The sequence below is a fragment of the Bos taurus genome, chromosome 11 (assembly GCF_002263795.3).
Source record: "Bos taurus isolate L1 Dominette 01449 registration number 42190680 breed Hereford chromosome 11, ARS-UCD2.0, whole genome shotgun sequence".
Taxonomy (NCBI): Eukaryota; Metazoa; Chordata; class Mammalia; order Artiodactyla; family Bovidae; genus Bos; species Bos taurus.
Window position 1 is genome coordinate 72,390,849 of NC_037338.1, and position 24,005 is coordinate 72,414,853.

The 24,005-nt window shown below is 53.5% G+C and overlaps 1 protein-coding gene across 3 annotated transcripts; it reads right to left on the reverse strand.

Annotated features, from left to right (window-relative positions):
- Nucleotides 1–2,250: 2,250 nt before the first annotated feature.
- On the reverse strand, nt 2,251–23,817 carry CAD (carbamoyl-phosphate synthetase 2, aspartate transcarbamylase, and dihydroorotase). 3 transcript variants are annotated; one of them, XM_059891059.1, is made up of 45 exons: nt 23,564–23,817; nt 23,206–23,345; nt 21,261–21,390; nt 20,402–20,544; nt 20,098–20,239; nt 19,747–19,918; nt 19,384–19,569; nt 19,099–19,211; nt 18,634–18,779; nt 18,261–18,392; nt 17,902–18,135; nt 17,555–17,776; nt 17,172–17,360; nt 16,845–16,969; nt 16,525–16,655; nt 13,715–13,827; nt 13,231–13,475; nt 12,757–13,003; nt 12,313–12,411; nt 11,899–12,123; nt 11,630–11,812; nt 11,237–11,455; nt 10,806–10,973; nt 10,039–10,221; nt 9,786–9,890; nt 9,099–9,338; nt 8,770–8,851; nt 8,336–8,502; nt 8,012–8,176; nt 7,737–7,868; nt 7,346–7,547; nt 6,810–7,000; nt 6,515–6,655; nt 6,231–6,332; nt 5,773–5,869; nt 5,447–5,497; nt 5,114–5,158; nt 4,832–5,001; nt 4,647–4,721; nt 3,916–4,128; nt 3,606–3,731; nt 3,235–3,390; nt 3,032–3,133; nt 2,755–2,849; nt 2,261–2,643 (listed from the first exon to the last, which is right to left on the reverse strand). In XM_059891059.1, the coding sequence occupies exons 1-45, from the start codon at nt 23,643–23,645 to the stop codon at nt 2,541–2,543; spliced, it is 6,729 nt and encodes a 2,242-aa protein (XP_059747042.1). In that variant the 5' UTR covers nt 23,646–23,817; the 3' UTR covers nt 2,261–2,540.
- Nucleotides 23,818–24,005: the final 188 nt, after the last annotated feature.

Consider the following 24,005-nt stretch of genomic DNA (forward strand, 5'->3'; position numbering starts at 1 on the left):
TTTTTAAAGCCTTATATGGTTAATGCCAATCACCTGGAGCACATGAGGTTGCTTCTTGATGGACATGAAATAGGCTCAGGCATGAGTGTTCTGTTTAAAGGTCTGTTTTCGTTTCTTAATGATTGCCTCTTTTTACTTCCCAGTGTCATAAGAGCTCCTTTCTGGTTGGAGGGGGAAAGAAGTGTATTCAGCTTGGAGCTGTGTTATGATTAGGAGAGCCAAAAAGAGGGGCAGAACACCTCCACCACTTAGCGCTGAGTGGAATGTGTGTGCCGCTTGGCAGCAAACACTGCTTCTACTGAGGATGAGCTGCACTGCGTCCTGTGGGAATCTGTGTGTGACAGAGTCCCCAGGACTTGGGAAAATAATCTCTGATTTCTTCGAATAGCCTACAAAGGGTAATGGAAGTTCTCGAAAGGAGTAGAAGCATTCTAAAACGGATACTCTCCTTTCCAACCAACCAGATCCTCCAGGTACCCTGGGGAGAACTTGTCAGGGTCAGGGGTTTGAAGAGCCTGGGAAGGGTTAACATTAGGGGGACTGGAGACAGCTCAGTGCCCCAGACAAGCAGATGGGTGTTATAGCCAGTCCTATCCTTCTTCAAACAGTGCCCATGGCTGTAAACTCCTATTTATGTGGTAATCTACCTGCAAACCTCTCAGTCTGGCTCATCAGACTCTTGACTCTTGACAGTACGGAGCAGAAGGGTTCTGCTGGGTCCAGGTACGTTCTCTCACCGTACTGCAGACACAGAACTGCCACTGCTACATTCAAGAAAGTAAGATTCCTCACCCTCCTCCCATCCACCTGCCAAAGCTTGCTCCTTCCCTCAGGAACCAGCCCGAACCCCAGCTCCGTGGGCCTTCCTGACTCCAGGACACCTGGGCTGGTGTCCCTTCTGAGAACCAGCTTGCCACACATGCCTTAGACTTGTTCTCTGGGAGCTTAGATTTGTGTGACTTGTCTCTCCTATTGCCTTTGGATGCCCTGGAAGCCTGAAATAACTTTTTCCTTTTTATTAGAAAAGTGGGTTTGAAGTCAAGTGGTCCTGATATATGACTACAAGCGATGTGACTTTGGTCAAGTCACCTTTTCTAAGCATGTCTGCATCTGTAAATGGTTGGAAGTTTAGCATAGGATTAAATGACAAGGTGGAAAAATTCCTGCTTATGCTACGTTTTCAAAAAATGAGTTCTGTCTCCTTTTCCCATCTCTGAAACTTGCTAATCGCTCTTTTCCCAAAGCAGGTTCTTCCTGAACATTAGCAGTTTGGACCATCATGTGCCAATTCAATCTGTAGAAGTCGTTGGATGCCTCACTATCTAAGAGGCCTCAAAGTTGAGGGTGATAACCTTGTTTGTCCTTATACTCCCACTGCACATGGTGCTTTGTACCCAGAGGGTGCTAAGTTAGCCTGTTGGATCCAGAAATTTCTCTAATGCGACTGAAGTTAATGGAATGGAACAATTCACACACTTCCCCACCCCCCAGCCCAGGGTTCCCCAGCCAAAGGGCGCCTCAGCATCCCTGACCTGGTCCAGCCTAAAAAATCCAGCGAGGTGGTCTCCCAGGGAGAGTAGGTTGTGGGGGCAGGCTGGGGTTGGAGGTTGGGGGGGTGTGTGTGGTGCTCCTCCCAGGGATGGCAGCTGAGGTTCTGAGGATGCAATGGTCACCTGAGCCCCTGAGGAGAGGACTGACCACAGCAGAGGAGAATAAAGGCTTTCAGCAGGGGCTCCCAGACTCCTGGTCATGGACCAGGACCTTCCTGACTAGTGGCATTGAAGTACACAGTAAATGCAATAAGCTTGAATCATCCTGAAACTGTCCCCACCCCCCACCCCCGCTATGGGAAAACTGTCTTCCACGAAATCGGTGATCCCTGGTGCCAAGAAGGTTGGGGACCGCTGGCCTAGAGAAGAATGAACCTCACTATCAGGGCCCAGACTCCCAGCCCTCCATTCCCCATGACTCATGCACCTGAATGGAGGAAAGAGGGCCAGATGTGGATCAGTGGAGTGTGCTCCTCAGTGGAACACAGGCCTCGGCAGCACCAAGAGAACGGCATGTTCCTGCCCAGAACCTCCAAAAGCCACCACTCTGAAAATGGGGTCTGCCTGCTTCCCTGGCCAGAACAGGGGCTTGCCCAGCAAGGTGCTCTTGTATTTGAGAAACTCTTCTCATTTTCTAGAAGAAAGCTCTGCCTATTGGACTTAGCATCCTCTGCTAAAGCCAGGATACATTCAAGGAAGCGAGAAGCAGAGGCAGCTCAGCTGCTTTATTAAGTCAGTGAAAAAGTAACTATACAGATTTGAGGTGCGAGAAGGGAGATGCGCCAACTGGGCCCCAACCCCTGAGGCCCTACCTCCATGCTAGATGGCTCCAGTCCAGTCCAGGGTCTGAAGCATGGTCCCCACATGTGTGCATCTGAGCACAAAGCCATCTGGATGCCCCAGAGCAGCTACTCGGGGTGCAGCCACTGTGGAGGGCGAGAGCTCCCATGCCCAGCAGCTGGGCCTGAGCAGAGGCTGAGGGGTTGGGCCCTAGAAGCGGCCCAGCACGGTGGCCAACAGAGCCATGCGGATGTACATGCCGTTCTCTGCCTGGCGGAAGTAGGCTGCTCGGGGGTCTGAGTCCACCTCCACACTGCAAGAGAAGGCAGAGTTACTGCCCGGCCCAAGACAGCCTGAACGGGACTGAGTGTAGGCCCCCGCCCCCGTGCCCCCAAGCACAGCCCCAATCTTGATGCCACGTCACCTGATCTCATTGACACGGGGCATTGGGTGCATCACCACCATCTTCTTCTTGGCCCGGGTCATGATGTGCGGAGTGAGGATGAACTGGCCGAAGCACTGCGGGCAGGGAGGGGCCCCGTAAGCACCTCAGGGCCGCGGTGGCTACGAGCCCATGGAGCCTGGTCCCCCACCACCAGTCCCTGGAGGCAGTTATTACAAACGAGGGGCCCAGCCTTCCTGGCTGCTAGTCTGGAATGCCAGCAGCTACCCCGGGCTGCTCGTCCCCGCTTCGCACTTACTGCTTCATACTCCTGGGTGGAGCCGAAGCGCTCCTTCTGGATGCGTGTCATGTAGAGTACATCGGTGTCAGGCAGCGCCTCCTCGATGCTCTCAAATTCCTCCTAGACGGTGAGGCCCGGCCGGGGTGAGCGCAGTGCCTGCACTGACCGCCCAACACAGGTCCCTCCCCACCCCCCCCACGGGAAGCCTCCCAGGGCCTGACCTGCTTGGTGCCACGGGAGGCCACGAAGGCCCGCACGTCAGGGGGCATGCGCAGGCTTGGGGGCGCCACGTAGCGCAGGCTGACACGGTACTGGGTGAGCAGGCAGGCCAGCGAATGCACCGTGCGGCCATGCTTCAGGTCGCCCACCATCGTGATCTGGGCGGGGAGTTGGTGGGGGTGGGTGGCAGCCCGTCACCAGGAGGGCCCCCAGACTGAGCACACTCCTCACCCCCATTTTGAAGCTTTCAGCCTCAGGACCAGAATGGAAGCCTCCTTGATGCAACAGGCTCTGAAATGCAGAAACTGCTTCCCACCTGCCTCCCTCTCCAGACTGTCCAGGGCAGGCCTCCGAGCCCCCCCTGCACTCTTACCGTCATGCCATTGACCGTCCCAAGCTCCTCCCGGATGGTGAAGATGTCCAGCAAGGCCTGGGTAGGGTGCTCTCCAACCCCGTCCCCTGCGTTGATCACTGGCCTCCGGCAGTGCTTGGCTGCCAGCTGTGACACGGGGACAAGGAAGGAGAATCCTTTCTTCTGAATCTCAGGGACCGCCACTCCCCGCCACAGTCCCACTTCTCCTGGGTCCCCTCACCCATCTGGCCCTACCTGAGACCTGCAGTTACAGGCAGTGTCTGCAGGTCCCGCCCAATCGATCCTGCCCTGGCGCAGAGGCTGGCCTCACCTCCACTGCCCCGGGCTGGGGGTGCCGCAGCACAACGACATCAGCGTAGCAGCTCATGGTCTGCACCGAGTCAGCCAGGGACTCGCCCTTCTGGACGGAGGACGTGGCTTCGGAGAAGCTGAGCACAGCGCCCCCGAGCCGGGCCATGGCTGCTGCAAAGGAGCTGCTGGTCCGTGTGCTCACCTCGTAGAACATGGAGGCCATCACCTTCCCCTGGGAGGCAAGATGCGTGTGTGTGTGTGTAGCTGTGTCCATCCCGGGGAGCATGTGGGGCTGCTGCCTGCTTCCTCAATGTGTGCTAGAGGGGTGCCGAGAAAACCCTTCCCCCAAACCTCCCTGTGTCCCGTTGGGGCCCTGGCATCTCCAACAGTGTGTTCCTGTGAGCTAAAGGTCTGCCTCCAAAAAGCTACTGTTAAGCATCTGAATCAGACGTTTGTTCTCTGGGAGAGGAAATACCCAGTTCTCTCCCACGAAGACATCAGTATCAACCAAGGGACTGGGTTACTGGGCCCGTGTGCTGGTACTCAGGGCTCGCAGGGCAGCTGCATACGGATCAGAGGAGGGCCACCGCAGAGGCGGCCTACAGAAGCAGGACCATCAGAGCAGGGCTTACCTATGGAGGGTGCGGACTCCCATGGGGGAACCCAAGGTGGGGGAGGGAGACCCCTCTGACTACTTTTGGAACCCTGCCCACTGGGGCTGCATCCTTAGCCCACAGCCCTGACCCTGACCTTGAGGATGTCGAGGCTCCGCTCCTTCTGTACCATCATGCGCAGCGTGTGTGCCACGTTGAACAGGTGAGACATCTGAGAAAGATCCCGAGTCAGCTGGAAAGGGTGTGGCCTCCAGGGCTCCTGGCCCCAGCTCTCCAGATCCTCACAGCTCTGGGTGGCCCCCTCCTCCCTCCCCCAGGCACCTGATCCTTGGTGAACTGCTGGACGGACAGGATATGTTGGCCCACTAGTGAGTGCAGCAGGGGTGAGGTCTGGGGGTGCAGCAGGCCAGGGGTCCCCAGGTTCTGGGGTGACGCCTGTCTAGGTACTGGTGGTGGAGGGTAGCAGATGCCATCAAGGGTTCCCATCAGCTCTGCAGAGTGAGGGGCGTGGCAGAAGAGGCTGGTCAGAGGGTTCCTCCTACCCAGGCCAGATCAGAGAGGTCCCCAAAGGTGAGCGAGTGTGTGCTCAGGGCAGTGTCTCACCTGGCTCAGCTGCCTTGCGGGAGGTCTTCTCCTTTGGCTCCTCAGCTACAAACAGGGCGACAGGACAGATGTAAACCTGCAGCTGGGGTGTGTGAAGAGCCCCAGCTTCCTGGGACTTTGGATCACAGTGTCTGTGTTAAACCAACTCACACCACGGCAGCGGCAGTAGGTTAGCTGAGGGCAGGGGTGGCAGCTCTGGGCATGGACCCATGATTTCCCACAGGGGCTGTTGGGTGTGATCAGCAGTGCCCTCCCAGGGCCCTCCCAGCTGGCAAAGGGATCCTAGGCAAGGGGGGCAGCCAGGCCCACAGCAACCGACAACCTGGATTTTACCCCACGCTCTGCTGCCCCATGGGGTCCCAGCTCCTGGGCGGAGGAACACAGCTGCCCACAACAAAAAAGGGCCTGTGAGAAGAGGCTGGGGGATGCCTACCTCACGCTGGGTGGGCTGATTTAGGCACAGGGGGGCACAGGGGGACAGATGAGGATTGGGGTGGTAGGAAGGACAAGGGAAGTGGATGGAGGGACTGGAATAGCTCTGAGGCCACAGAGCCCCCAAACTCGGGCCACCTGGGACACTGCGGGGGAGAGGAGCCCGTCCCTACTCGTGTCTAGGTCCAGGCGGCCCCACCCTCTGAGTCACAGGATCTTTCTCTTACCTGGCAAACCTGGGTCAGAGGCTCGGTGGATCCGGGGAGGCAGGTGGAAGCGGCCATCAGGGAGTGCTGGGCCGCTCCGGCGGGGCCTCTCCGGGGTCTGGAGAGACAACACTGGGTAGTGACGTGATCCTCCTCAAGTTCAGTCCCTCAAGAAAAGCCAAACTGCCTCCTGTCCACGCCATCACGCCCCTCAACCTGATCTCCCACTGGGCTGCCCCCAGCAGGGGTGGCCCTCTGGGCTCTTCGAGATTTCTCTCTGGTTAGGTTAATGGATTAGTGTTTCCCACAGGAAACCTCCTAAATTGAGTTAATTTGCAGTAGAGAGGGTAGGTGGTGAGGATTTTAACTGTTAAGTGACGAACCTTCCATTGCCCCTGAACCACCAATTAAAATGTTTGTGCTGTTTATACTTTCTCCTGACTATACCCCCAGGCCCGCCACCCAGCCCTGAAAATTACCGTGGTTAGCTCACTGGCAGCCGGGGCCGAGGGCGTGAGCTGTGGAACAGCACCCTGGGGCCACTTGCGGACGTCCTGTCCATAGCCGGGTGGCACCAGCACCTGCGGACAGAAGGCAGGGAGGGCAAGTGAGCCAGGCAGTCAAGAGGTGGAAGCTGGCAAGCAGAAAAGATGCCCCGGGGACCTGTGCCTGGAAGGGTAGTGGGACCATGCAGACCTGCTGGGGTAGGAAGAGAGCGGCACCCAGCAGGTCACAACTGCCCAGGCCTGGGCCACACACATACCTGCCCGTCAATATAGGCCACCTCCCCACGCAGGACCACACGGCGGATGGTGCCCTTCACCTTCTGCCCTTCAAAGGGTGTCCAGTGGGCCTTGGAGAAGGGCATGTGGCTGGGGACTGTCCATTCGTGCTCCAGATCCACCTGCCAGAGTCATGGGTCATGATGGGCACGGGTGCCACATGAACCCTCTCCCAGGACTGGAGAGGCCCACCAGCCCCTGGCTCCACCCCTCCACATAGATGTCCTCCTGAGGGGGCTCAGGAAGAGCCCGCCTGCCCCTGGCCCCACCCCACACCTCCACATAGGTGTCCTCCTGAGGGGGCAGGTGGAAGATGCGCCGAGGGTTGTGGTGCAGTCGCTGCAGCACGTCGTCCAGGCTGAGCCGGCCCTCGCTCACTGCCGTCAGCAGCAGGGGCAGCATGGTCTCCAGCCCTGGGAAGCCGGGGGGAGGCCGGGGCCCACACTTCTCCTCCACGGTGTGGGGGGCTGGGGGAGAGAGCACCACCCTCAGGACAGTGGCCTCCACGCCTGGGGAGTCACACATGCCACCAGGAAAGGCCTCGCTACCAACCCCGACTCTAGCTTTTCCTGGGAATCCTAAGACAGGGAAGCTGGGACTGCTGCCATCTTCAGGGCCCACACCTTCCACCCAGATTCTCTCATTTACTATTTCTCATTTGCTCATTCATTCTCTCAGTAAATACCTATCAAGTGCCTATGACAGACCAGGAACTTGGTTGGAGTCCCACCCAGACCAAGCCCAGGCCTCATGGAGCCCAAGGTCCTGGCCCAGATCCCCTGGGCCAGGGGTTACGTCCTGGGCCCTCTCACCGTGGTCGGAGGCAAAACAGTCGATGATGGCCATGTTCTCCCATAGGGCTTCCACGTCCTCCCGGGAGCCAAGTTTGGGCCGAACCTCCCCCTTCCCGGGCCCCAGACGCTCCAGGTCATCATGGCTCAGGAACAGATGGTGGGGTGCCACCTCACAGGTCACCGGCAGCCCCCGCGCCTTAGCCGCTTTAATCAGCAGGATCTGGGGGAGAGCGGGGAGACCTCGAGGTGGGGGGAGTCCCTCGAAGCCCTGACCTGCACAGTCCCCGCATCCAACCTCCCCTCCTGGAAAGTCACGGGGCAGGCGTGCTGAGCCGCCCCTGCCCCCAAGGACCATCCTGATCACCTGGAGTCACTGGGAAAGCCACAGGGGCGCCCCTGGGGCTCTCACCTCCTCCTTCCGTGCCACATGACAGATGTGCACCGAGCGCTGGGCCAGCTGGGCCACCATGAGGACGGCTGCGACACTCTGCCGCTCGGCGTGGGCCACGATGGGGAGGTGGGATGGCCATGTCTCGAAGTGCTGGGGACAGGAAGAAGGTTCCGGGACCCTGCAGCGCCCGAGCCCTCGCGGGGCTCCCGACTCGCACCGCCACCAGCCTGCCGTGAGGAGGCCCTCAAACCAGGGGCACTGGCTGGCTGGCCCCGCCCCCATTCACCCCCTACCTCCATCCACTGGGCCACACTGTCCAGCCGCAGTTTAGAGAAGGTCTCGTTGAGGTAGAGCTTCAGCCCCGCAGCAGACCCAGCCACAGTGCCCAGGGTCCCTGCATTTTCCGACGAGGCTCCGAGGAATAAGGCATAGTCACAGCGGGCGCCGGCCTCTGCCAGCTGGAAGGGATACATTTGAGATAGGGCCCGTCGGCACCTGTGCCAGCCTGGCTCACATGGCCTGGCCCCTGGGGAGGGGTAGAGGGAGCAGGGTAGAGGGAGGTGGAGGAGGCAGGTGGGGGATGTGGGTCACCAGGAAGCAGGAGAACCAGGGCTCACCTTCTGCGCCAGGGCCAGGGCAGGGGCATCAGTGATGGGGGGCCGGGTATTGGGCATAGCGCACACCATGGTGACGCCCCCGGCCAGGGCAGCAGCTGTGCCCGAGGCAAAGTCCTCCTTGTGTGTCCCCCCTGGTTCCCGCAGGTGCACATGGACGTCGATCAATCCTGGGAGAACACACAGGCAGCAGGTTGGAGGGAGAGTCAGAGACTCGACAGGCATCAAGGTAGGAAAATAAGCAGCGACTGACACCAGTGAGAGGTGGTGAAACTCTCAGTCAGGGGCATCGCGGATGGAGAATAAAGAGCTCAGTGAGGAAGCTTCTGGGCCGTTCCCACTCTGAACAGTCCAGGGCGGAGTGGGCCCCACGGCCATCCTTCACCGTAGCCCCTACTGATGTCCAGGAGCCAGGTTCTCTCCTGAGATGTGCTTACCAGGCAGCCGCACGAGCTTCTGGGAGGTCATGCAGTCAACATGCGCCTTCAGAGGAGGGGCTGGCCCAATCTGTCCCAGCGCCTGCAGGGGGAAAATCAGGGTCAGCAAAGATCGAAGGGCAGCCTGGGAGCTGCAGATGGGGCTTGGGTTTTCCCATAAACCAGGCTTCTGCCTCTCTACATCCACACTCTCTCTTTGCAGCCACAAAGCTTGATGACTAGCGAGGCCGCTCCATACCGAGATTCCCCAGCCCCAGAGCATGCTCACTTCTGCTTCCTCCCTTGCTGACACTGGCTGCCCCAGTCCCAGCGCCGGGGGTCTCAGTTACCTCCACAAACAGTTTGGTGCACTTGATATCAATGATGAGGGGTACGGAGAAGTCAGCGGCCAGGCGCCGTGTCCGGTAGCCCTTGGTGACGAAGGAAGAAAGACGCCGGCCCCCGGCCCCACGCATGGACAGGTTAATTACGAGTTCAAAGTTTTTCTCAGCAAGCTGCTCCAAAATGCTTCGCTGTGGTGGGGACTCTCCATCCACTGCCTCTTCAAAATGCCAGTCCACAGCCGTCACCTGTGGCCCAGAGACAAGACTGGAGCAACCTGAGCCTGGCAGGGGGCCAGGAGGCCAGCCTGAAGGGAGTGGGGAGGTGGCCCAGGAGCCCACGAGGAAGAAACAGAGGACCCACAGCAGGGGGACCAGGCCACTTCACTCTATTGCAGGCAAAGCATTTTTCTTGACCAGAAAATCTTTACACTGTGGTTACCAAGGATTCTGCAATATGGAGCTCACACAATACACAGAGGAAAGTATGGAAGGAAATATGCCAGAATGTTAACAGTGGTGGAAAGATCACGACGGATTTTTTTCTCTCGTTTTCTGTATACTCTACTGTTCTACGTGGAACAGATGATTCATACAATGACATGGATAGCAGGGAAACAGGGAGAGAATCCTGGGTGCTCTCACATCTCAGAGGGTGGGCAGTGGGTGGGTTGGGTGTGGGGGGTCACCCCATACCTTGACACCATGCTCTGTGTAGAAGTCAGCGGTGCCCAGACTGGCGTAGAGGCTGTAGCCCAGGCTCTCCAGCAGCCTCACAGTTGGGAGCAACTCACTTTTGTTCTGAAGAAAGGAGGATGAGGGTGTGTTTCTCCTGTCCTCCACTTCAAGTTAGCCCTGGCCCAGGGAGCCATGGCCATCTGTACCCCGCCCCCACCTCTTCAAGGCCCACCCTACCCTCCACCCCACCACTCCCCACATGGGTTCTTACCTTATAGCTGCCAATGGTCAGCAAGATGTTCTTCTTGGGGATCTTAAAACCAGTACTGAGCATGGCCTTGAGGTAGGCTTCGCAGCGGCTCTCCCCAAAGCCAGCTACTTCCCCAGTACTGGTCATCTCCACACCCAGCACCACGTCAGCCCCCGCCAGGCGGGAGAACGAGAACTGGGGCACCTGAGGGAGCAGGAGGTGAGAGCGGCCCACATCCCTACAGCAGGAGGGGTGGCAATGATCCCCTCTCTCGGCCTTCTCCACACGGGGTGAGCCTTCCCTGTACTGCCCTACATGAACCCGCCAATCGTTGGCTACTTCCCAAACGTGCTTGCACTTCCCTCGGCCTCCATGAGGCTACTCCCTGGCCTTGGAACACTTCCTCAACAAGCTCAGCAAATCTCAAATCTTGACTGTACTCCAAGGCTCAGTCCAAATACCACCTCTTTTCGTCAACCTTCCCGGGTCACCCTCTGTGGAAGTGGCACCTCCTTGAGCATTTCGTTTCGGTCTCTACTCTGCAGGTTTATCACACGCTATTCTAAAAACAAGCTGTTTGGGAGCTGACTTCTCTTGCCTCCCATCACTAGAGTGGACACTCCTCAGGGAGGAGGGCCATCTTATTGCCCTGACCACCTAGCAAGGCCTTGCCCACAGGAGGTACTCGCTTTATATGTCAATGGGCACATGGCTTGGGCAGCAGGTGCACTCCCTCCTGCTATCTGCCTCCCTGCTAACCACTAACCTGGGGCTTCGGTCTTCCTTACCTTCACCCCCACAACTCCAGAGCCAGTCATGAGTCCCACAGGCTCCACTTCTTCCCTCATGATGACCCGTGTCGCCAAGGCTACTAGGTCCACACCTAGTGTCTTGGAGACGAAGGGGAAGGAGCGAGACACACGCACGTTGCATTCAATGACTTTCAGCTGGTCGTCCTGGACAGACAGAGATTGGTCAGGCCTTCTGCAAGTGGGCTTGCTGAAGACCCAGTGAATCGGGTCTTCCCCTCACTCATTGTTCTGTGGGTCATTAACCCAGGACAGGGGGCAGGTTGACTGTCACAAACACTGAGGGCCTTAGATGTGACCCTGCCCCTCCAGGTCTCCTCCCGCAGTGAGGGTTCCCCAGCACAGTGGCCAGCAGAGAACAAAGAGGTGCCACAGCCCTCGGGTCCCTTTCTTTAGCCCCCTCTTACTACCTTGGCAATGAGCTGCAGATTGAAGGGTCCTGTGACCTGCAGCTCCTGGCCCACGGCATGCACAATGGCTTTGATCCGCTCCAGGGTTTTGGCAGTGATGTCCTGCGGTGGGGTCACCAGTGTGGCATCACCTGAATGCACACCTGCATTCTCTACGTGTTCGGAGATGGCGATAGCTGCCACCACACCATCACAAGCCACAGCATCCACGTCAATCTCCTAGGGGGGCAAGGTGGTGATCAGCAAGGGCCATTTCCTTCTCTCACTTGCCCCTGCAGGAAGCTTCTCTGCCTTTAAGAGCCCTGGTACAACCCGTCCTTCCCAGATCAGAGACAGGGGAGTCGCCTCCGTGGCTGAAAGACTGCCTTCAGAGACTCATCTGCAGCGTCCCACCTTGGCCTCCTGGATGAACTTGGAGATGACCACGGGGTGCTCCTTGGAGACAGCTGCTGCACTGCTCAAGAAGCGCTCCAAGTCCCCATCGGTGTAGGCCACGTTCATAGCAGCACCACTCAGCACATAGGAGGGGCGCACGACACAGGGGTACCCCACGGTCTGGCAGAACTGGCGAGCAGACTAAGGGCACAGGGAGCTTAGCTGTGTTGCGCACACTCACCCATGATGCCATCTGGCCTCCAGCCCCTGACCAGGACCCAGCCCACCTCTAGGTCACTGAGCTCCCTCCACTGAGGCTGGCTGATACCAATGGTGTCCAGGAGCCGGGAGAACTTAAAACGGTTCTCAGCTGAGTCAATGGCTTCTGGGGAGGTGCCCAGAACCCGACACTGTTGCCGATGCAAAGCCATGGCCATGTTGTTGGGCAGCTGCCCACCCATGGACAAGATCACACCTTCAGGGTTTTCCAGCTCATAGATGTCCATCACCACCTGCAGTAAAGGAGGAGAAACAGGTGGTGGTTAACAGATAGGGTCAGGGGCCTGAGCCTTCTTGCTCACCGCCCTTTATCCTTCACCCAAACCCCCTCAAACCTCACAAGTTCCAAAGAGTCTGAGGTTTGCCAGCTGCTCCTACTTGACAGGCCACCTAGGCTCACAGGCAGCCTGCACCCGTCTCACCTCAAAAGAGATTTCATCGAAGTAGAGTCGGTCACACATGTCGTAGTCGGTGCTGACTGTCTCTGGGTTGTAGTTCACCATGATGGTCTTATACCCCATCTGCAATAGGAGGGGAAGGATATTCAGCAATCAGGTGGGTGGATAGCATGAGGAAAGGAAGCCCAAGTCCCTACTTCAGAGAGTACTGCCTTGGCTGTCTGAAATTGCTATACAGGACGCCTGCCTTGGGAGGGAAGGTACTGGAAAAGTAGACACGGAGTTCTGGAGAGGAACCACGTGTAGGGCACAGGACGGCCTAAGGGACCCCCAACCCCATTAAAGCCCTATGACAGATGTGAGGCACAGTAATGAATAGAAAGTGCCAGGATCAAGTATGGGGGGAAGGCGGCTGCGGAAGCTGATCAGTACAGCAGAGAGACCCATATGAAAGATGAGCTTGGAGACCTTTCGCAGCTGCTGGATACAGCCCACGGCACACCAGTCAAACTCGACGCTGGAGCCGATACGGTAGACGCCAGAGCCAAGGACTAGGACATGGGGTGTTCGAAAGGTGAGGTCATGGGTGGTGCCCCAGTATGTCAGGTACAAGTAATTTGTCTGGGCCGGCCACTCAGCTGCAACCGTGTCAATCTGCTTCACTGCTGGGCAGATCCCTAGTTCCTGACGCAGCTTGCGAACAGCCAGCTCTGTGCTAAAGAAGGGTCAGAAATATAGACCATGGGAGTGGGGAATGGCCCCAGCAGAGGGCAGAGATCCAAGGGAGGAATCAGAGAGGAAAATCCCAGGGATGAAGGGCAGTGGCCTCCAACACCCCCCCCAACACACACACACACACACTTTTCCTCCTGAGGGCCCTTTCGGAGTACAAAGGTTCTCTGCCCCAGGTTCTCAGCCTGAGATCCTCCCACCATCCCTGACCTGAGGACCGCGAGGGCAATCTGCTTGTCTGAGAAGCCAAGGCGCTTGGCCTGATGAAGCAGGTCTGGGGGCAAAGGTTGTCCACGGTGTTGCTCTAGCAGCTGGGTGTGTGCTATGATCCGCTTCATCCGGTGCAGGAACCAGCGGTCGATGCGAGTGAGTTCATACAGGCGATCCACTGAGTAGCCAGCCCATAGGGCTGCTGCCACCACGAAGATGCGCTTGTCTGTTGGAGTCTCTAACTCCTAATGGGGAGAGGGCGGACAAGCTAAGCTTCAGTTTCCTCACCTATAGAAACAAGTCTAATGATACATCCCCATAATAAAGAAAAATGAAACCACAGAATTCTCAGCAAAGTGAAAACACAGCGAAGTCCACTAGTGACTGGTACTAGTATTACCGGTAACAAGCTTGGGGGCTGGGGACACAGAGAAGAAGCAGGGTACATTTTGAGAGTGCTGTCACGGGTAGGGGAGCCACTTACCATATCACTGACGGGCTTGACCGTGTGATCAAAGCCCACGCAGTTCTCATCCACCATGCGCAGAGCCTTCTGGAAGGCCTCCTCAAAAGAACGCCCAATGCCCATGACTTCACCTGGAGGAATATGATGTGAGGATTGAGGGCCAGGGGGCACTGGTGTTGCCCAGAATGTCGGTAGTTTACCGTCAAATCTCTCTGGGACGTTCTCAAGCCCACAATGGTGGATTTATGTTGTTTCATTGAGAATCTTACACTTGCAGCTTTTTCTCCCTACCATTTTCATGTGGATATTGAACAATCACAGAGGCCCAATCACTGATGGTTATCCATTTATTTGGTTTCCTTTATTCACATTGTGATGATGTAACCTGGGATCTGGCTCATCCTTTAAAACTTTTTAAAAGTCTGGGTAGTAAGATGATCCCATTATTCTTTGAATTCACTCAGGGTTAATCATATTTCCAACAATCACTCTAGAGTACTTCTTCCAAATGTTTTATACAAGATTATAGTTTACGTAAACATTTATCCTGCTTTTCCCCTCATTGTAAGCTTTTCTCACATTAGTGTGTGACTTTGTTACCAGCAGTTTAACTCTTGTGTGATTTCCATAAAGTGACTGCTCACTCACTGAAGGACACTTAGCTTTGAAGTGTTCATCACTGTAAATAAGGCGGTAATGCTATCTGGGATTTAGTTTATCTCCTGAGGATATATTTTCAGAAGTGCATAGGCAATAGGCAAGGTATGTTTTTTGGCCCTTGATAAGTATTAATTGCTTTGTAGAAGTCTGTGCTTTATAATACAAAGTATTGGGTTGGCCAAAATGTTTGTTTAGCTTTTTCCATAAGCTATTATGAAAAACCTGAACGAAGCTTTTGGCCAACCCAATATAAATTTAACCAATCTTTTAAGAAGTGGGTATAGTCATTTAAAACAACTTTTGCCAACAAGTAAAAATAATTCTCTCATTTTAACTAGATTTCTTCTAACTACTACTAAGAGGAAACTTCCCTCCTATACCCAGGCCTGCTTATTGATTTCCTCATCAATGAAGTTTGTTCATGTCCTCTGACAATCTACCCTAGAGTCTTCAAATATCTCTTACCAAATGTATTTTTCTATTTACAATTCTAGTATTTGTTTCTTTACAAAAATTTTCAAAAACATCAAGATGGTACTGGTAGTGTTAAGGAAAAAGATGAGCGATTTTGTTCAATTTCTTTGTAATGTGGTTATATGATAAAAGTTTTTATCCTGGGGAAAAGAGAAACCCAATGCACTCACATGCAAGCCTAGAAAAAATCCTAGAATCATATAAATCCCCAAATTAATGTCTGTGTGATAAGATTATAGGTGATTACTCTTCTTTGGTAAAACTACCTTTTCTAATTTCTCAATGATTCATGCATCTTACTTGTATAATAAAAGTTACAAAGAGTTACCAAAGAAGATCAAATTCCAAGAATACTCAGATATAAAATACTTAAATCTCTCATTTAGGAATCAATCTTTGTCCTATTTTCAATCCACTTCTCTTGGCTACAATTTATGGCTTCGTTCCCATGTTTATTATAATTTTCACATAACAGAAATTCATCTCCAGAAGGAACAACTTGGCAGTCTTGTAAGATTTCTAAAAATCAAGTAATATCTGAGCTTAGACTTACAAGTTTAAAGGCTACTACTGCTGTTAATGGAAATTTGGAGCACAGTAAAAAGCTGTTATCCTTAGCTGGTGGCAGCTTGGTACATGCACATGCTTGTTTTAGTAGAAATGTTGTGGACGACAAACTAAGGGAACTTAAAGAAAGGGTCACTGTAAGGCAGCATACTAACTCAATTACAGCATTCTTAACATTGCCTAGAAGCTGACCATCAAATCCATTCATTACTAATTGTCTCTGTTTCTGTGAAATTTCTCTTACATCCTGCTCTGATCTTAAACATTGTATTGAAAAACATGTGAGGGACTTCCCCAGTGGTCCAGTAGTTAAGACTCCATGCTCCCAATGCTGGGGGCCTTGGTTTGATCCCTGGTCAGGGAACTAGAGATCCCATGTGATGCAACAAAGAGTTTGCATGCTACAACTAAAGAAAGACCCTGCATGCTGCAACCAAGACCCAGCGCCACCAGATCAATTAATTATTATTATTATTATTTTTAATTTAATTTAGCGACCATGGCAGGAAGTGCCCAGAGGTGATACATTTGGCATGGCTGCCACTGTGCTGACTTGGCCTTAGAAGAGTTCACAGTAAACAGCAGTCATTTCCTTGAAATACTGGTATTTAAACAAGCATGGAGAACAAATTGTCATTGGGATTAACATCCTGGGGATGAGGCCAAAGGCAAAATGCTATGAAACACTGTGGGTGGAGTTTCATGGAACTGGTCTCACCCATGACAGGTAACACAGTGTAACAGAGGAACATGCAACTAGCAACAGATCCAGTTTTCAGCTCTTGGCTCTGCCCTCTACTCAGCCACACACTGTGGATACCTGCTTACTCATCTGTAACACAAGAGATGAGAATCTGATGGCTATCACCCCATTCCAAGATTTCTGACATGCCATCTGGGAAGTGGAGGCAGTGTGGATATGGATTTCCAGATGCCTTGGATCCTCGCCCCTGGGGAGAACCACTATCTTAGTTGGAAATATCCCTATTAGTTCTGAGAAACCGCTCACAACAAGCTGCTCATACAAGAGCTGCCAGGGAGCTGACTCTATGACATTCTAGGTTCTTGGGATGTGCGGGACCCCGTGAGGTGACCTGAGGAGGGGTCTCTTGGGATATGTCTCTCACCCACGCTCTTCATGCAGCTCCCAATCTTTGTGCTGACGCGGAGGAACTTGCTGAGGTCCCAGCGAGGAATCTTCACCACACAGTAATCCAGACTGGGTTCAAAGGCTGCCGTTCCCCCTGTCACAGAGTTCCTGCGGGCCATCAGGTGGGGTTGCCAGGAGGACAGAGCAGGAGATAAATGGTGAGCTTGCAGATAGTGCTCTCCCACTCACACCCAGGCCAGTGTCTTTTTCCTATTCCTTGTCCCATAAATGCTTTTCTTCCCCCAACTCCCACGATCTCACCCCCACCCCCACCCCATCTCTTCCCAATCCTTGTACCTGAGTTCAGGCAGAGGGATGCCCAAAGCCAGCTTGGCTGCCACATAGGCCAGTGGGTAGCCTGTGGCCTTACTGGCTAGGGCAGAGCTGCGAGAGAGCCTGGCATTCACTTCAATGATGTAGTACTGCAAAGAGAGAGGACAGAGACTAGATAACTGGCCTAGAAGGCCTCAGAAAGGCAGGACGATAAAGCCCCAATCCTATCAAAAATATTCCTAGTTTCTGCTCCAGGGTCTGGAGGGTTAAAAGGCTTCTTGGCCTAGAGGCCCCCAAATTACAGACGGTGCTCCAGCAGTAGAGTATCAGCCCCACGGCCTGGAGTCTCACCTGCTCAGACTCAGGGTTCAGGGCATACTGCACGTTGCACTCCCCGACGATTCCGAGGTGCTGAGTCACCTTGATGGCCGTCTGCCTCAGCAGCTGGTACTCCCTGTCATTTAGCGTCTGGCTTGGAGCCACCACGATGGACTCCCCGGTGTGGATGCCCAGCGGGTCTAGGTTCTCCATGTTACACACCTGTGAAGGTGACCATGAGGTCACCACCATAGGGAGTGAGGATGGGCAGGAGGCTGCATCCCAGGGTCCTGTTGCCTCTGGAGATGCGCCCATCCTGGGTGTGAGGACACCAAACTCTCAAAGACCTCAGCCCTGCCTGGGCTCTTACAACAGCTCACGCTGCCTTACACGACTGCCCCTCCTCCATCACTCACCGTGACACAGTTGCCATAGGCATCTCTCACCACCTCATACTCAATCTCCTTCCATCCTTTCAGGGACTTATCTACCAGCACTTGGCTGGTATGGGCAAAAGCTGGGGCCACGAGAGCAGACAACTCCTCTTTGTTAGAGGCAAAGCCAGAGCCCAGGCCACCCAAGGCGTAGGCTGCGCGCACCAGCACAGGGTATCCCAGTCTCTCAGCAGCTGCCTGGGCCTGCAATGAGCACAGATGAACAAACAGATTAGGTCTTGACTGCGTGTTGTGCAGAGGGCTCCTGGGCCCAGAGAAAATATGCAGTCAAGGAAACGCCACCTGTCTCCTCCCACCAGCCCTTGAACCTGCTCAAGAGAATTCGCTGCCTCGCTGGGGGCCACATGCTCTCCGATCTCTGCCATCCTGGAGGCGAAGGCACGCCGATCTTCAGTCAACTCAATGGTCTCCACGGGTGTGCCCAGGACCCGGACTCCGTACCGAGCAAGCACCCCAGCCTTGGTCAGCTCCACACCACAGTTCAGAGCTGTTTGGCCCCCAAAAGTCAGTAACACACCATCTGGGCGCTCATTACGTATCACCTGGGGGAGGAGGGAGGTGTAACAGGCATTGAGACCCTGGGGTTAAGGAGGGGATCACAGAATTGGCACAGGATCGCCTGGCCCATGTGGGTCCTCTCTGCAGTCCAGCCTCGCCTGAGTCATACCTGGGTTACGTAGTGAGGTGTTATGGGGAGGAAATAGACCTTGTCCGCCAGCCCCTGTGAAGTCTGCACGGTAGCGATGTTAGGGTTGATCAGCAATGTCTGAATGTTTTCCTCCTTCAGGGCCTTGATCGCCTAGGGGGATAAGGATGGCATATCAGCCTCGACTAGAGAAGCAAGATTTTTGGTCTTAGACCAGCATTTCTCTTCCTCTTCTCCCTTTCCTGGACTCTCAGTCCCTAATAACTGACTTCTCACCTTTCTGTGTATTTCCCAGTTCACTTGGGTCACTTGTTCCCTACAACCAATGTTCATCCCTAAGCCCTATTCATCCTGAGGGCCACACACCCAGAGGGGAGCAATGGACGCACTTTACCTGAGAGCCTGAGTAGTCAAACTCGCCGGCCTGGCCGATGGAGAGGCCCCCTGAGCCCAGAATCAGAACCTTTCGTGGTGCTGTAAGCCCAGAGCCTGGGGTGGGAATCCCAAGGAGACAGAGGCGCTCAGCCAGCCGCTCTCGAACTACGGAGGCAAAGAAAGACAGTACATTAGAGTTGAATGAGACCTGAGAGATCATCTAGATTAACCCCTCACTTTACGGAAGAAACCAGAACAAGACATGCCTCTAATGAGTGGCAGAGGTAGGACCATAAACCCGGACTTGTGACTCTGGAGTTCCTTTGAATGGAAGAAGCATGAATGAATCACTTTGGCTTGGTTGCCTTCCCACCCCTCCTGCCTAACCTCCCAAACACCTCTCAGTTTCCCGAGGCACGTTCATCTTATGCCTACCCTGGAGCCTGTTCTTAGATCCCCAACCTAGATCTACTCAAGTGCTTACCTGTCTGGCCCCCAGGGTTTCCAGCTGCAGTTTCTTTCACAGTTTCCAGAAAAATGTCAAAAAGAAGTTCCATATCTGAAGGGCCAGCTTGATGCTCTGGGTGAAACTGGACACTGTTGAAGAGAGGGGATCATGAAAACTGCCATCGTCACTGGTGGTCTCAAAGGCGGGTAGTGGGAAGACTGACGGGGGCCCATTGCTGTGATTTCTTTTTTGATCTTCAAGTCTCAGTGGGCGTCAGAGCTGCAGAGATCCAGGCATTGTGCCAGAACCACGTGGGCTTACCTGAAGAAGGGCAGGCTCTCATGTACGATGCCTTCGTTGGAGTGATCATTGGCATTGGTGAAGAGAGGAAGCCAGCTTGCTGGCAGCGAGTCTGTTTCCACAGCAAATCCATGGTTCTGGGATGTTAGAAAGCAGCGCCCAGAGCCCACCAGCAAGCATGGCTGGTTATGGCCTCGGTTCCCATATCTGGAGGCAGAAACATCCTGAGTCACAGGCCCCTCTCACCCTCCCTTCACTCCTGCACCAAACCCAGCTCTGGCTGATCTCATGATTCTCACCAGCCCCCAGTCCAATTTCAACACTAATAAACACCAACTCTATTCTATTCTCATTCCCAAGACTCCCCACCCCTTGTGCCCCCACCTCATCTTGTAAGTCTTGGCCCCAATGGCTAAGGCCAAAAGCTGGTGTCCCAGACAGATCCCGAAGACAGGTCGGGGGTTTGGTTCAGATAAAACACGGCTCAGTGTGGATACCAAGTTGGGATAGGAGGCAGGGTCACCAGGGCCATTACTCAGGAAGAGACCCTCATACTCTGGAGTGGGCAGAAAAGATGATATCAAAATCTATAATTCAACTAGAGAGACACACCATTAGAGCAAAAGCCCTTTTCTCCCCCTTCTTCTCTGCAACTCACTTCAGCAGCTGGACGGAGGACCAGATCTTCCACACACGCTGCTCGTCTGAGGCCTTGTACAGACCCAAGCTACTCACCTTGACTGTCTAACGCGTGGTCCCAGGGTACCACAGTGACCTCTGCCCCACGCTGGCACAAGCATCGGACCTGATTATACTTGAGGCCACAGTCCAAAGCAAGGATCCGAGGGGTACCCCCTGCGTTGAATACCTGGGGAACCTGAGGAGTAAATGGTTGACAGCTGTGAATAGTAGGTATAATGTGCACACAACCTGTATTCTGGAGGCCTTTTCCAGGTCTCCCTCAAGTGTTCACAACCAGTCTGGACACAGTGTAACTACTGTGCTTAGCATGAAACACTCTCCCACTCTATCTCTGTACCTTAGTGGAGACCTCTGGCACCAGGGGGCGGGCATTGGGGTCCAAGAAGGGCAGGGTTGAAGGTTCTGTCCCATCCTGGACCAACTTGCCCAGCAGAGACCCTTGCTCTCGCAGCTTCTTAGTCAGCTCCCGAGTGTCCACTCCTGTTGAAACAGCAGACTCTGAGAGATCACTCCCCCAGTGCAGTCATGCAGGAAGTTAAGACTTCGATTCTAGAGCCCAAGTCACCCATGGCTGTCCTCTGGGCATCAAAATCCTGGGCTGTCCTTCCAGAACGACCCCACCATAAAGTATTCCTGCCTCCAAGTACCACATTTGAATTGAACCACCGCCCCAGATCTGTTTATAGAAAGTAATACCAAGGGACAAAAGAAGACACTAAATGACAATACAAGAATATTATCAAACAGGTTTTTTAAAAAAATTAGAAAACTGGAAAAATTTTAAACACTCCCTGGATGTTTGATATTAAGGAATTACTGTTAATTTGTTAACGGTATGGTAGTGTTATTGTCATCATGTTTTTACAAGGGTTCTTTTTCATAGATATTGAACTTTCAGTAGATGAAACAATATTATGTCTGAGATTTGCTCCAAAATAATCTGGAAGTTGTAGTAGTGGTGATGAAATAAGTTTAGCCCTGAATTGATGAAACTGGGGATTCATTATCCTATTCTTTCCTTTTGCATGCTTGAAATTTCCCATCTGAGTGAGAGCTCAGTCCCTTCCCCCAGTCGAATCAGGTACATTCTATCGCAACCCTGGACTCAAGTCCCAAGGGTCCACAGAGAGCTTCTCTTACTTCTTTCTACCCGGGTACCTATGTTCCATCCAGACACAGCAATGCTTGCGCCATACCTTGCAGGCCGGGTATGCCATGTTGTTGCAGCCACTCGTGCAGAGTGCAGCTGGCACTCCAGTGGCTGGGTGTGGGACAGCACTCTCCCACCACCAGTCCTGCCACGTGGATCCCCGAGGATTCAAACCACTGTCGATAGAAGGAGACGGTGAGGAGCCCAGGGCCCCATACCTCCCCGAGCCATCTTTTCCCACTGGAGGGCCATGGACCCTGCACTTCAGCCACAGTGAATGACCTGTCATTCCTTTAACAAGCCAAGCACCTCATGCTTCTGGCTTTTATCAGCAATGCTGCCTCCCACGTGAAACACCGAACACATGGGCCTGGGGTGCCTGATGGCACTGATATGACAGTGATAACTGAGAGGACATTTTCCTTTTCCCTCCCTTTCATCTCCTTTTCCATGAAGTCGCCCCCATTCTCACCAACTGCAGCTGTGCCTCCTTCTTAGAACTCATCTAAGTTCACTTTTACTTTCACTTGTCTCGCTATTTACATTGTATTACAAATGTGTTCATTTGCCTTCATCAGAGAACTCCGAACTCAAGAGCAAGATACCTGACATATGATAATAGTCAATGAAGCTTACAGAGGGCCCACTTCATGCCAGGTATTATAACAGATGCTGGGGGGCAAGCATGAGCACAAATAGACAAGGTCTTGTCTTCAGGATGTTAATTTGCTACTCAGGGAAGCAGAAAATTAAGGTAGTGTAGATAAGATCATATTCTCAGAGTAAAACAATACAGAACAGGCAGGGGCATAGTACCTTACTCAATAAAAATAAAGGCTCAGGGTAGAATACTAGGCATGATTATTACACCCCCTCCATAAGGGATTATCATTTTAAAAAGTAACATATTTGTTACTCAATACATAAGCTTATAATAACTAAGTAGAGAAACAGGCTGTTTATTGGGGAGGAAGTGGCATTATTTAAATTACATCTGCTTAGTAGTAGAAGGTTTAAGAAAGATGAATGTTGAGACTGTTCTTTAGGGATGCAAAGGCTAGTCTGGCAGAACGCTCCATGGCTAGATGGTCGAATCCTGGACATACATTTTCGGCATATATGCTTCAAAAGCATCAGTGGTGGGCTGGGGGCTCCTGGAGGCTTTACTCATCTTGGTTCTGTCAGGGCCTCAATTTTGCAGGTGTATAAACTCAACTTTGACATTGTATCTAGAGTTGACAAAGCTGAAGACTGACGTAAATTAACCAAGATACTGCATTATAAACTAGAACACAGTAAATTCATAGGTCGTTAGAGGAGTGGTTCTTTCCGGAATAACAGGCATGTGTTTTACCTAGAGTTTCTTCTCCCAAGTGTCAGGGTGAGTGGTGAAAGCATATGAAGAATTAAAGGCTCAGTAAGCCTAGTATCAGAATAAAATGACTTTTGAGGAATACTGCACTGAGGCTATGGTGACTATGATGCACGTGTTGGGTTTGTTTTTTTACTTGAACTCTCAGAGGGCAACTTAGTTTCCAAATTCCAGAGGAGGAATAGGCAAAACTTCACTGAGAAGGAAACTGTTTTCTTATCTACATGTTAAGAACTCTACTGAAAAGTGGTAAAAAAAAATGAGGCAAGGTAAGTAAAGCAGGTTTAGATGATTATCAGCTTACTTGATTTGGTAGGAAAACTAGGACTTACTACCATTGAGAAGGGTGGGACCCTATATTCCAATCTCTTTCCCATTAATCTATACACTCTTAAAGCTTAACTCTGATCACAAAAATCTTATCGGAGCTCAGATTCTTTGGCTTGATCCAGCACTTTGTGCCTCTCAAGGCACCTAACAAGCCGCGCACAGGGCCTGTCTATCACTTCAGTGTGTATCAGCTTTCTCTAGAATGACTAGCGGAATGGCTGTGTCTTCACTAACAGTTAATAGCTACTGATTCGAAAAGGAATGTAGAACAAGCATTGGTGTTGGCTACCTTGCTGAGCCCGAACTCATCCACTTCATCCGGGGGGATTCCGTAGTTACCGATCAGAGGGTATGTCAGCACTAAGATCTGTGCTTTGTAGGAAGGGTCAGTCAGGGCCTCGGGGTAGCCGACCATACCGGTTTGAAACACTGCAAGAAAGAGGCACAGCTCGGGCTTAGGCAGGGCATCCTTCGGAGCACTGCGAATGCCCCTGGGCCGTAGGGATACGGAGAGGGGGCCGGGCTGGGGAATGGCGGGGGAGGGGGGTGTGCAGGCGGGAAAATGGCGGGGTCTGAGCAGAGCAGGCTGGGCAGAGAGGGGCATCAGAGAGACAGATGAGGTCGGCAGCCAGCCCGGACTTGCTTACCCACTTCCCCGGCAGTCGACACAGCGGCCCCAAAGGGCTGGCCCCGCAGGACCGACCCGTCCTCCAACACCAGGGCGGCCATGGGAACGGAGCTCAGAGGCGGGGGTGATCACAGAGAACAGGGAAAGCGCAGCAAGCCCCGGTCGATGCTAGAACCACCAGATGACTGCGCGCCCGGAGTCGGTCCACGTGGCTCGCCGCGCCGCTGTCTAGAGCCCAGCGCGTTGTAAACCGCGCAGGAGCCCAGGCGCTCTGGGCGGCGGCAGACTGCGGCGGCGCAAGCAGCTGGCGGCGTGAGGGGCGGGGCCGGGAGCGTGAGGGGCGGGGCCAGGGAGGCTAGCGGGTAGGGTCACCTCTTACCAAGCGCGAAGTTAAGGGAAACCTGTGAAAACCAGCTCTCCCCGCTGAAGAAGCCTTTGCCACCCCAACCAAGAGACAAGAA